Below are 13118 nucleotides of genomic sequence, written 5' to 3' on the forward strand. Positions count from 1 at the left end.
GCAATATTATTAATAAAATTTAACAAATTAGAATTGAGTAATAATTAATCAAATTAATTCCTTAAAAGTTAACCATTTAAAATGGGTAAAACTTACAACAACAACAACAAAAACATACATTTAAGTCACCATTATGGTGATCGGTGTTTGTTTTGGGATTGTTTTAAAATTACGGTTTTCTCCTTCAGTGATTCAATGTTGGCAATATAAAATAAAGAGTTCTTAATTAATCTTTGACGTCTGTCTGTCTGTTAGTGAGATATTTTTGTTATTTTTTTTTTTGGTGTAAACTTTACTAATTTTAAATGGTTAACTTTTAAGGAATAATTTTATTAATCATTACTCAATTCTAATTTGTTCAATTTAATTAATAATATCGCTTGTAATCTGTTGCCACAATTCTATTGATTAGATAAAGCATATGCATTTTTACAGTGAGTACTTCCAGATTACATTCTTATAGAACATTCTTGTTTAACGATCGTAAAGTAATGATTTTAATGATTTTTGGCCTAAAAGAAAAATCGATCATTTTGACAACATGACATTGCTGGCTATTGCTACACATATACCTGTGAAGTGTTGCACATTTTATTGGTGCAAAGATATTTATTTTGTACATATTTCCAACTGCTTTTTATAACTTAATTAGAAGCACCACAGATATTAAATTGTGTCATCTGTTACATACAACTGAACAGACATTAAGAAGTTTATTTTAAAAGTACTGAAAATCAAAATGAAGCTCTGTAAACACTTGCATTTCTATAACATCTGTCCCATCGGTAATCAAATATTCTACACACTCTCTGGTAATGGTATTATAATATTCTGTTTCCAATCCAATCTGACCTATAATGATGCCTTAAATCATAATCTGTGACTATTTTCTTCTGGAAACAAATTTTGTTGCATTTTCTTGTTACTGTCTCTAAAGCTGCTTTGAAACAATCTGTATTGTAAAAAGCGCTATGTAAATAAATGTGGCTTGACTTGAACACATGGGCAAATTATAGGAAATATGGCGTGCAAGTAGACAAATAATCAAATTCAAAGACCGGCTTTAGATTGACGAGAAAAAAAAGTAACTTTTTTTGTCATTAAAAAACAAACAAAAAAGCCCAGACCAAATGAGACGTAATGCACTACTTTTAAAAAAAAGTAACTAAGTAATCCAGTTAGTCACTTTTTTTAAGGGAATAACACAATATCGTAATGCATTACTTTTAAAAGTTACTTTCCTCAACGCTTTTCTTTTCTTCTGTTGGGTGGTACAGTTATGTTGAAATTATTTGGCATACAGAACCAAATTAACCCATTACAAATACTTTATCTAGTAAATATTTTCATACTACAATAAAAGAAAAAGTCTGGACAAAAAAAAAGGTCTAGAAATATAAATCTGAGAAAATAGCAGACATCAAGATGAAGACACAAGAGAGCAGAGAACAAGAGATGAGAATACTGGGCCATCTTCAAAATGCAAAGCTAGACCAAAGCTTCATGTTGTATATCACAAACCAGAGCAAAAGACTCTTCATAAGACAGCTGCAATTGAAATGTAAATTAGAATTAGTCAAGGCTATAGAGGGCAACTTAGCTGAGAATAAGAAATTTGGCATCTACTGAATAAATTTGCAATAAATAGACATCACAATATGTTCAGAGACAATGTCTTAGCTACCACTTAGGCCTTTTGTTACAGCTTTATACTCTTAGCTTCATAAACAGGAGAGCAAAAATGTATTTTTTTAATGTAAACACTAAACAGTCAAATATGTTTGTTTGCAGCAGTCAAACTGTTGCAGATTATTGATCGACAAGACAGTAGGCAGAATCATAAGCTTATTAAACACAACATAAAGTGAAGGCAACTTTTAAAACATTCATATTGTAAACATTTTGTACAATAGGATGTGAATATTTATAAAAAATACTCTCATTTATACTAATTATATCCTCAACTAAAAGAATGTTATGGAAAGCTAATACTTTAACCCTTGTGCTGCATTAGATTTTTAACACCGTTGAGTGCATTAAGGACCAAAAATGGCCACATATTAAACATTGCCTAAAATATTATATATTATTATTATTTTCCACTTTTACCAACTTAAATCTTTTAACCAGCATCAGTCCTCATCATAACTACCAAAAATGTATTCAATTTCAGGATTTTAACCCTTTAATTACCAGTTTTGTTTGCGAAACCATCGATTTGTATAAGAGGAAAAAACACAAAAATTCAATTATTTTCAATAAACTAAATGCAAAGAGAAAACTTTAGATTTGGATTATCACAGTCCCACTTTGCAAAAAATCCCACTTAGCGCGTTAGAGACCAAAAATGGCCACCTATTAAACATTGCCTATTGCCTAAAATAAGGTGCATTTCCACCCATAGGGAATAAATATGTAGTGATGTCATCTGGTGGAATACACTATATAATGCAAATATAATGCTTTTGCTTCAAAATGAAAGGATGTTTGTGTAAAAATCATGTTTCATGTATTACTGACAGCCTCAGATTTAAACAACGTTTTAATGGGTTTCAATGGGCCATTTTTGGTCTTTATGGTGCTGAGTGTTACTATTTGATCCACACAGTGTGTGTTATACATATTTTGCAAAATGGGATCACATTTTTTACATGTATCCAAAAAGTCACAATTTTGCCAAATTTCATACCATTTGCATTAAAACAGCCAAAATGGTCAAAGAAATTAAACTGCAAAAGACCAAAAATTTCCCTAATGCAGCATAAGGGTTAACATTCGAATATTTGAACATAAACTAATTTAGTCAGCAACGTAAACACTAAACGGAACGAAAACAAGAGCTACAAGACAGCTTATCCTAAAGCAGAACTAAACATACAACCTAATCATTAAAACAGAATTGTCTGCCCTGAGGTATCATTGTAGTGATGCCCAAAAGTGAAAAGACAAATGGCTTGACAATCCACATCAAAATATTCATTCCTTCACTCAATGCATAAAAGTCAGAGAAAGTTCCCTGTTGAGATAAATTGCTTTCAATACAATGAAGCGCACAATCTAGATAATCTCATTATCAAAATGTTTCCTTGAGGTAAAAGTAAACTTCTGCTTTGTTGTGGAGTACTTTACAAAAGCATGTTTCCCATAAAAAAAGGAAGAAAAAAAAAGTTTCCTTTCTCTTAGGTGGTACTAAGTGTCCTCATCCCAAAGGCACAGGTGTTTATGGTGTGTGTAGAAGTCAAACCGGTAGCCTTTGCTGCAGCTCTTGATACCACACTTGTATGGGTTGGACCCCTGACCCCGGCAGTACTTCAGCTGGCACGGGAACCACTCCAGGTTTAACCTGTAAGTGCAGGAGCAGGGCTGCCATGGGTCTGTTGTGGAGCTGCAGCTCTGCAAGCCACTCACATTCACACCCTGGGGAAAGACCTCAAATATTGAACCTTCAACCCCTGTAAAGAAAAATGAATGAAATGAAGTGGTCATGGTATTTGCAGGTTAAGTACATAATTAGTTATTTTAATCCAAAAACATTTAGAATGTAAAGGCCCATACACACCAGGACGAATATCAGCGCACGTTATTCGCAAGCGTTTTTCAACACGTTTTTTAACGCGTTTTTTGTGTTCACACCCAAACGATTTTTACTGACGATGAGCCGAGTGAACATGCAAATTCATTCCCTGACAAACTTTTGCTGATAATTTCAACAGTATCCAGCTGCAGACCCGCAGCACACCAGTTTCAGAACCCCAACGCCAGAACCGGAAGTAAGGGGCGGGGTTACGTTCTAACCAACACCAGCGCGAGGAACGTAAGTGAGGGGCGGAGCTTAGGTTTGAAACCTAATAACGCCACCTAACGTAATTTGGAGGGTATTTTACACATGAAACAGCTTTTATTGAACAAGAAACGTCCTACTCTCTACGTATGTATGTTATGATACTACATTACAGTACAATAAGCATTTTAAAACATTGGTTTTGTGTAATATAATTGTTTATAGTTTCAGTTATTCGTTTCATTGTATTATAAGTTACTTCCTGATCATGATGGTGAAAAAATAATACTTGAAACTTATGGGCATTTTAATGTATAACAGTTTAATAATTTTAGCTAAGCAGTTTATACATTTGTGTAGAAGTAGGAAGGTAAGACCTTAGTTTTTTTGTTTTTTATGAAGGAGTTAACTTTGTATAATAAAGCTTTGAAAGATATAAAACAAGACAAGCATTGGAGGTTTTCAAAATTATACACAATTTGATAACTCATTAGACCTCTGTGATATTTTATGTTCTATTTATTTATTTATTTATTGTGTTTACAAAAATCTTAAATTGTTTTGATATTGAAGATATGTATTTGTTAGATGATTTTGATTGTTTAATAATAAAAAACGCATTTGTATTTTTTATAAAATATACTTTATTTCACAAGAACATGTGCAGCATGCATTTTTCGTGTAAAATAATAATGTCAAAATCTAAAAACGAGAGAAAATTCGGCATTGTTTTGTTAAAAATCTATACAAAATGACCAACTCAACCCAAGCTAGGCCTGTTTTATCACAACAATCTTGTATAAATTTAACTTACAATGTATGAGGAACTTACTCTCAGGCCTGTTTTGTCCTTACATTCTTGCTAAAATAATTATAATGCAATAATAATAATTCCGCCCCTCCCTCACTTCCGGTTCTGGCGCTGGGGTTCTGAAACTGGGGTTCTGAAACTGGTGGTGCTGCGGGTCTGCAGCTGGATATATCTCGATAATTTACTCACCCCATGTCATCCAAGATATCCATGTCTTTCTTTCTTCAGTCGAAAAGAAATTAAGGTTTTTGATGAAAACATTCCAGGATTTTTCTCCATTTAATGCACTTTACTGGTAACCAAATGGTTCAAGGTCCAAAAGACAGTTTCATTGCAAACTGTTCAAAGGGCTTTAAACGATTCCAAATGATGAATAAGGGTCTTATCAAGCGAAACGATCATTAAAAAAAAATAGTAAAGTTTAAGTTTTATAAGCTCAAATGGTTGCCTTGCTCTGTACTGTGATGCACGTTCGTGACTCTCCTGTTCGAACTCGTTCATCAAAATGAACAAATCTTTTTCCGAGTCAATTCATTCATTTCGTTCATTGAATGAACCATTCAATTCATTCAACTAACGAAGCGAACGAATTGACTCGGAAAAAGATGTCTTTAGTCCATGAATATTTTAATTAGCCCCGCCTCCACTCATGCCAGCTCACGGATTCACTTCACAAGGTATCGCTCTTTACAATGTCAGACACATAACAGTAATTAATATTATAAGCCTGTTATCAAACAGCTAATAATGTGTTGCTAATGTTACACAAAAACTATGTTCCCATTCGCCATCTCAGTCTGCCTTCTAACATTCATCAAACACTTTGAACAACTCCGAACGTCAGTGGAATAAGGCACATAGTTCATCATAACTTCGGAAAACATCATACGCCCGCTATACTGCTAAATCTACTCGATTTTTCATATCAACAAAAAAATATATACCAGGATAACTTTGCATCTCTCGAGACTCCCCTGCTAGCTCGCCAGGACGTTGACGTGATTGGTTACAAGGTAGTTTGTGACGTAACACCACTAATTTCAAACCGCGTTTTTGAGACTATTTTATTTTCCTGCAGTTTCAAGGAGAAAATACTCAGCAATGGTGTTGACTCATGAATTTGCACATGGTTTGTCTAAAAGCACATTAAAAACACTACATAGACATATAAACAACATAAAAATTAGATTTTCACCACAGGGGGACTTTAAAGGGCACTATCTCGGTGAAATCACCACAATTGGTCATCTTTGAACAGCCAAAAATGTGTACCAGGCATTAAACCTGGAAGAACCCGTTGCAGCATAACCACTTTCTTCTGAGACTGCATATTCAGACGTTCGTTCAACGGTTCAGGGATTGTGCAAATATAATTTAAATGAACTAAACAGAGATTTAGTATAAGCTCATATAACCGTTTGTTACCAAGGTGCTGATGGTTCTGTTCAGGTGGTTAACTCTGACATTGCCAAAGCCTCATTTCCTTGTTCCTGTTTCCTTCATTCATTTTCACTCATGTCCGCATGATTGTCCGTATGCGTATGTTTAGACTAGTTATGTGTTCGCGATTTAGTTGAATAAAACTTTTGTGCACATTCATTGGAGTATTGAATTATGTGGTCACTGCTTACAAAACAACATCCCATTAATGACGCGATTGAGTAGCACTGTACCCATAAGGAAGAGTTATTTTTCTCTGGCCACTAAATAATAATAAATGGTAATTATTAGGGCTGGGTATTGAGACAAATTTCACAATTCGATTCGATTTCGATTCACAAGCTTGCAATTCGATTCGATTTCGATTACGATTCGATTCGATTCAATATCGATTATTTTGGATATCATTTACAATAAATGGCATTTTTTCTCAAGGGAATCAAATCTCTTAACTAATGCTGTAAACTATGGGAGTCTAGTTGTAGCCTATTAGGTTTCATTAGCCTAATATGAAGGTAATAATAAATGAATCACTTAAATTACACTTTTATTTATTTTTATAATATGAAGATTATATGAAATATAAACATTTAAATGGTGGCTGTCATAAAAAACTTGCCAGATTTATTCAAATATGAAGGCAATAATGAATGAATCACTTAATACACATTTATTCATTTTTATAATAAGAAGATTATATGAAATATAAACATTTAAATGGTGGCTATATATTTAGCAAAATGCTCCTCTCTGTAGTTATTTTTTCCTAGCTGACTAACGAGTTTATGTGGGTTTTCTGAGGTAAATATGACGATACATGACATTGATTACAAGCTGTTTAACTGACGTCTTTCCACGGTTGAAACGCTGATTGAGCGAATCAATGCGACATGATACGAATTTCGATAAGTTATACTCTATCTTTTAGCACACTTTCAGACGCTCATTCATGTTTATTTCGCACTGTAACTGGTATTATTAACCCGGAAGAGAGATCAGCGCTGCTGCTTCTCATCAGCTGCGCCAGAGCGATTTCATGCCACAGCGCCAAAACTCTATTTATGTTTTTGAATTTCTAAAGAAAATGGACGTAATTTGAAAATTGAGACTTTGCTTCATATCAATAGTAACAAAGGACAAAGATTATTGCGATTTTTTCATTCAAATGAAACAGGATGAATAATCGATTCTTGAGACTTAAGAATCGATATCGGTTCGTAAAAATGAGAATCGATTTATTACCCAGCCCTAGTAATTATATTAACACACCTCACTCAGATATTTGTTCCATGTATAATTATTTGCTTAAAATTTCAGATGTAAACTTCCAGAAAGAAAAATGTTTCCTGAAATTTTCAGGCACAAATGAGAACACGAGAATGAAAATTCAAGGGCTTAAAACATACAGAACTGCATCAACTTGTGTAAGAACACACCGTGGCAACCCTCTCATCTAACCTTTGTCCAGCCAGTGTTTGACATCTTGCTGCCGTGTGTACACAAGGTCCCGTGCATCCCCGCAGACATTATGTATGTGAGTGCTGAGGTGCCAGGAGCGACTCATGTTGAGCACCGCGTTCATAGTGAACTGTTCCACACCACGTCTCTCCTCCGCACTCCGCACCAAATGAGAGTTTTTCTGTTGAGTTCAAACAACAATCAAAAGAACGGTCATAAGGTTAATACTTTGATAATAATACACAACACCCAAGAGTTCTAACAATACACCATCAATGGTTCAATACTTGTGTAGCTTGTGGCTTTACTTTAAAATGAATGTGTATGCCTGTGCAAGGCCTTGTCCCTAGACTTTTTCATTTTTGGGGGGTAAACTGTCCCTTTAAGCCTGGATCTAAGTTAGCCTAAGGTATTTTTTTTCAGCACGGTGCCACAGATGGTGCTTTATTTAACTGTTAAATTTGGACCTGTCTGAGTTTAGCCATGGCTTCACTGGGGATGAGCTCTCCATGGTCCAAATGTGAGATGAAGCAGAGGGCCTGGTACTGTGATTGGCCCTTCTCTGGCTCCCCAAGCACCAGGGCATGAAAGATCTTCACACGCTATTAGAAAAAAAAAAAAAAAAAAAAACAATAGAGAAATTGTGAGCACAAGCCACTTCAAAATGAAAACTCACCTTCAAGTTGTTTCAAACCTGTATGAATTTCTTCTGCTGAACACAAAAGAAGATATTTTAAAGAATGCCAGACAGTTGATGGACCCCATTGACTTCCATATTTTTTCCTACTATGGAAGTCAATGGGGTACAAGTACGTCATCAACTGTATGGTTACCGACATTCTTCAAAATATCTTCTTTTGTGTTCAGCAGAGGAAATTCATACAGGTTTGAAACAACTTGAGGGTGTGTAAATGATGACAGAATGTACATTTAGTTAGGGGATATTATTATCGTGATGTTTTTCCTATTAAACACACGGACATACAGTACAAATTAAAAGAACAGGCAGGCATACATGAACAGACATATATTATTGTCCAGTAAAAATATATAATCCTTAGACAATATGAATTTACTTGGGATCCAATGCAAGATAAAAATATATGTTAACATTAGTTAATTTATTTAAGTAAAAACCTCAAACATGTTTTTTTTTTCACTATTATGATAACCATAAACACAAAGTTATAAAAATTGTTCTAAATATTAAATAGTAGAGTTCACACGACAACTATAATGATAATGGCGAGAACGTTGGAAGCTCTTTTTTAGAGCCATTTTTTTAGAGCCACCTGATGAGTGATAAAAACATTGACAGCCAATCAGAATCCGTCCTGCTTTAAATAGCTCGAGCGTTAAAAACGTCTGAATAAACAGAATGATATAATCTGCTGATGTGGATGCTGATAAAGTTATCATTATAGATAACGTTTGTGGTTTGTGAACGGACCGGCACTGGTAACCTTGGTAAATACTGAGAAAAACAGGTTAGGGAAAACTTAATTGCAGACTTATTATTATTATTTTTTAAACTAACAACTTAATAAAAGTAGATATTTGTTCTAATTAAAAAGACTTAAGATAATATACAGCAAACCAATTGTATAGTCTGTTCAGCATCTTAAAATCTAACATTTAGCTTAAAGCACAATTAATTTACCTTATAAGCAAAATTGCATAAGATATTAGATACTTATTTCCAGTTTTCGCATTTTACTAAATTTATTTTCGCAGCACACCTGTAAGTTTCATTGACAACGAATGAGAAATAATGAATACGAACAATGTAATTTTGCATTTAAAGAGTGCAGTGAGAGGCAACCAAATGAAAATGTTGTTATTTTTAATTTAATTTTTTTTTTAAAGCCTTCAATTCATGAGCACTAAAACAAAGTAGATGCCCCTGTCTATCTATAAACAGACCAGCTCCTCAGAGCACATGTAACTGACCCGGGCATCAGCTGATCCACCAACTGCTCCCACAGAACCAAGAATACAGCCTCTTTCATGACAACACTGCTTTTCTTTGCGTCCGTCCCAGCGGTAACTGCACTACAGTATTTACACTGAATACGACTGAAGCAATGTGAATGTCAGCCAGACTAATTTGCTCAAAACAACTTAAATAATTATCATGTGGATTCTGTTACCTGCAGATTCCTGTAGATTATCATGTAGATTCTGAGAAATTAAATCATAGAGAAGGTGGCATAGAAAAGTGGCATCTCTTCTATCAAGGGTCCTAGTTGAGATCAGTCATCATAACTGCAGCTCTTTAAGGGATAGTTCATCCAAAAATGACAATTCTGTCAGTATTTACTCACCCTCATGTTGTTCCAACCCTGTAAGACCTTTGTTCATCTTCGGAACACGAATTAAGATATTTTTGATAAAATCTGAGAGCTGGAACACTCCTCCATACTAGTCCATAGGCTTCTTTAGGCTTCTTTTAATATATCAGCCAAATTTTATTATCGGGCCAATAACAATAACATAAAAAATTAGCAAATATCGGCCGATACCGATATGGTGGCCGATATATCGTGCACCCCTATAACTTATCTTGTGGCTACAATATTGAAACTTGATTGAAAATTGGCCTTATTGTAAATGCCTCTGTAACCTTATTAAGTTAATTTATTTAGAAAAAGACAAAGTGAAGACAAATATCCATTTTCATTAAGATCTGGGAACCAGTAAGAAAATTTTTACAGATGGATTGATCAAGCGTTATATGTTATTTTGATTCCTGTTGTTGCCATTCACTTGGATAAAACGGTGTATGTTTATTCTTTGCCTATTTATAAAAGTTTTTGTTTGTAGAGCACTTGAAGATACCTTCTACAATCATTGCAATATTGTGGGGGGAGGGGGGAGGGGGGAGGGGGGAGGGCTGTTCTAATTCTAAAAGGCTGTTAAGTATTTAGCCAAATGTAACATGTACAATGATATTGCTTAAGAAATATATTTAGCCGTACTACTGTATAGTTACTGTTTGGTGGCATTGTGCATGTAGGTTGTCTTCATGAAAATTGAAAATAAAGGGATAAAAAAAAAAAAGACAAAGTGAAACTCATTTTGTGTTAATCACCAATCGCCTTTGCAAATGCATCCGTATGATTAACTTTCATACCAAGGTAATTAGTGTAATTAATTAATGCACCACAAATGGTCAATTAATTTATTTATAATCTTGAGTTTTTAAATGATGTTCCCTGCTCTGTGTTGCTTTGGCTGCTTTGCATAATGCCTGATGTTTCCCATACAGCCCACAGCATGAATTTGGCTGCATGGCGTTCTGGCAAATAACAGATTGATATCCAACTTTCCACTGGAGTGGAAAATAGAAAAAAAAAATCATCCTGAAAAGGCTCTACATTTAAGTACGTCTACTCTAATGGGAAAAAAAATGCCGTGTCTTAGAGTGATGAAAGTCTAACAACTGTTTTTTATTTGGCTAAAATATAATCCTGAAAATGATTTCCATCAACACAAACAGACACATCTGTTAGTTAGACTGAGTTCAATACTAACACTGCCACTTTGAAGTTCTTTCAAACATTAAAAATTACATTCACAAAGAGCTAATTACATAAAAGTAATATGATCTGATCACACTATGTAAAAAAGGAAAAGCATTTTTAGATGCTTTTAATAAGCTCAGTTCTCTAACCAAATCAAACCAAACGATTCAAGCAGTGCTATCGAATCACAAATTATGTATTATTAACAAAATTTGGGAGAAGCACGTTCAGAACCCAATCAGCGCGTGGAGCCCTATATATAAATAGCCGAATCCTTCCTCCACCCAAACTCCTCACTCTTATTTGTTCCCATTCCCAACCTGACCAGGCTTTTATCTGTCCCCATGCACCGACAGACCGCCAAATACACATAACCTTTACTCTATTCGATGCAAGTGTGAACTCGTGAAACAGTTTTTTAAAATTAAAAAATATCACCACTAATTATGATTTTATATGACAAGTGTTATCTCTTATTATATACTGTAGGAATGTTAGAACGGGTAGTTTATGCCTGTGACACGTGTATGTGTCTGTCTCTGTTAAACAGAGAGTGTTTTATTAGTTACAGTGTTTATATATATATATATATATATATATATATATACATATATATATAGGACAGTGCAATACTTTTGTACGCTTTGCTACAAAAAAATCCTTGTACTGGTACCAAATAAAAAGTACCAAAAAAACTCAACTTGTGGTACCATGGTGCAGTGTTGGTATCAGATGGTACCTGATGGTACATGATAGAGAATGATGCTATAAAGATTTTACCCTGATTTTAGAAAGGACTTTACCCTGAAACTAAACCAAACAAACAAAAAAATGTTTCACTTACGAAACTACTAAAAAGTATCATGGTATCTTGTTAAGAATGCATGATGGTATTTGGAAATACCTTGGTTCTTGCATGAAACATGCATCAGAAAGGATAGTAATACCATGGTACTCTAATATAACATGACATTGAAATTCATATACCATGGTTGGTGTTTACTCCAAGGTGCATGCCCCCCCCCCCCCCCCCCCCCCCCAAAAAAAAACACATAGGCCTTATTGTTACACTCTCTTGGCTTGACATGTATTTAAAAGTGCATTATTTTCAGTTCATATACAGCTGTGGTTGAATTCTATATGCTAGTTGGATTACTCACGCGCTTGAAATCAGTCAGGAATGTGATGAGAGTCCCGTCTGTCTGCTTGAACTCCACTGTTATAATGTCCTTCTCACTATCCGCCTCTAACAGCTCCTCCGTTACTTGACCATCTTTGAGGCGAACAAGCACCGTCAACTGTGAGCAAACACTTACCGAAAATACCAGAGTAAACACGACAAACGCTTTCTGGACTGAAGCCGGTAGAGTCACTCTCGCGTTCATTACAAAACAAAGCACAAAAGATGCAAACTCATTTAACACAACAATGGGACATAGCGTCAAAGTAAATGACTTTAAACAAAACTGTGGACAGCGAATGCAAACTACTGTTTAGGAGAGAGGTAATGTCCGTTATAAAATGAGCCAGTTGGTAAACTCAGGGTAAACAAGGCTACAGACTGTCTGCAGTTCGATGATGATCGCGAATTATTTGCGCTTCTATCGAAAAATTAATATTCTTTTTTTTTTTTTTTTGCCTAGATATTCGGAAACCACAATTAATTATAGACTACACGAAAAGTTTTCTTCAAGAAATTCTATATATAAATTGTTTTAGTAACTCTAAAAGCTCATGTATTCCCCGTCACTTCCTCTGAACTTCAGTAATTTGGCTGAAGGCGCCTCGGGCTCCCAACACTGCATGGGGCCACCTCTTAAAGACACAGCCTCAGATTTCATGACTTAAACCCTCTTACTGGATTCAAAAATGTGGTGCATGCCTATTGTTTTATATTGTAATAAAATATAATTTAAAATTGTTTATTTAGTTTAAATAAAGCAGGTTTTTCATTTCATTTTTTTGCGTTACACACTAAACAGAGTTCAATCATTTAAAGTAACGTTAACATCCTGGGGACAAAATCAGGAATATTTTATTTATATGAACCTATTATATTAAGCTTCTGTTTAATGACCAGACTCATTATTTTAAGAAGTTAGTG

At 34.6% G+C, this 13118-nt stretch overlaps 1 protein-coding gene across 2 annotated transcripts; it reads right to left on the reverse strand.

The window, feature by feature from the left end:
• Positions 1 to 1087: 1087 nt before the first annotated feature.
• oafb (OAF homolog b (Drosophila)) lies at positions 1088 to 12797 on the reverse strand. Of its 2 annotated transcripts, XM_039662469.2 has the most exons (4): positions 12175 to 12795; positions 7958 to 8092; positions 7491 to 7671; positions 1088 to 3452 (listed from the first exon to the last, which is right to left on the reverse strand). In XM_039662469.2, the coding sequence occupies exons 1-4, from the start codon at positions 12397 to 12399 to the stop codon at positions 3190 to 3192; spliced, it is 804 nt and encodes a 267-aa protein (XP_039518403.2). In that variant the 5' UTR covers positions 12400 to 12795; the 3' UTR covers positions 1088 to 3189. The 2 variants fall into 2 exon arrangements, with proteins under 2 accessions (XP_039518403.2, XP_088986028.1); XM_089129902.1 differs by lacking the exon at positions 7958 to 8092 and having other exon boundaries at positions 12175 to 12797.
• Between the last annotated feature and the right edge of the window lie 321 nt (positions 12798 to 13118).

This window comes from Pimephales promelas, chromosome 4, assembly GCF_988280905.1.
Source record: "Pimephales promelas chromosome 4, fPimPro1.hap1.1, whole genome shotgun sequence".
Taxonomy (NCBI): Eukaryota; Metazoa; Chordata; class Actinopteri; order Cypriniformes; family Leuciscidae; genus Pimephales; species Pimephales promelas.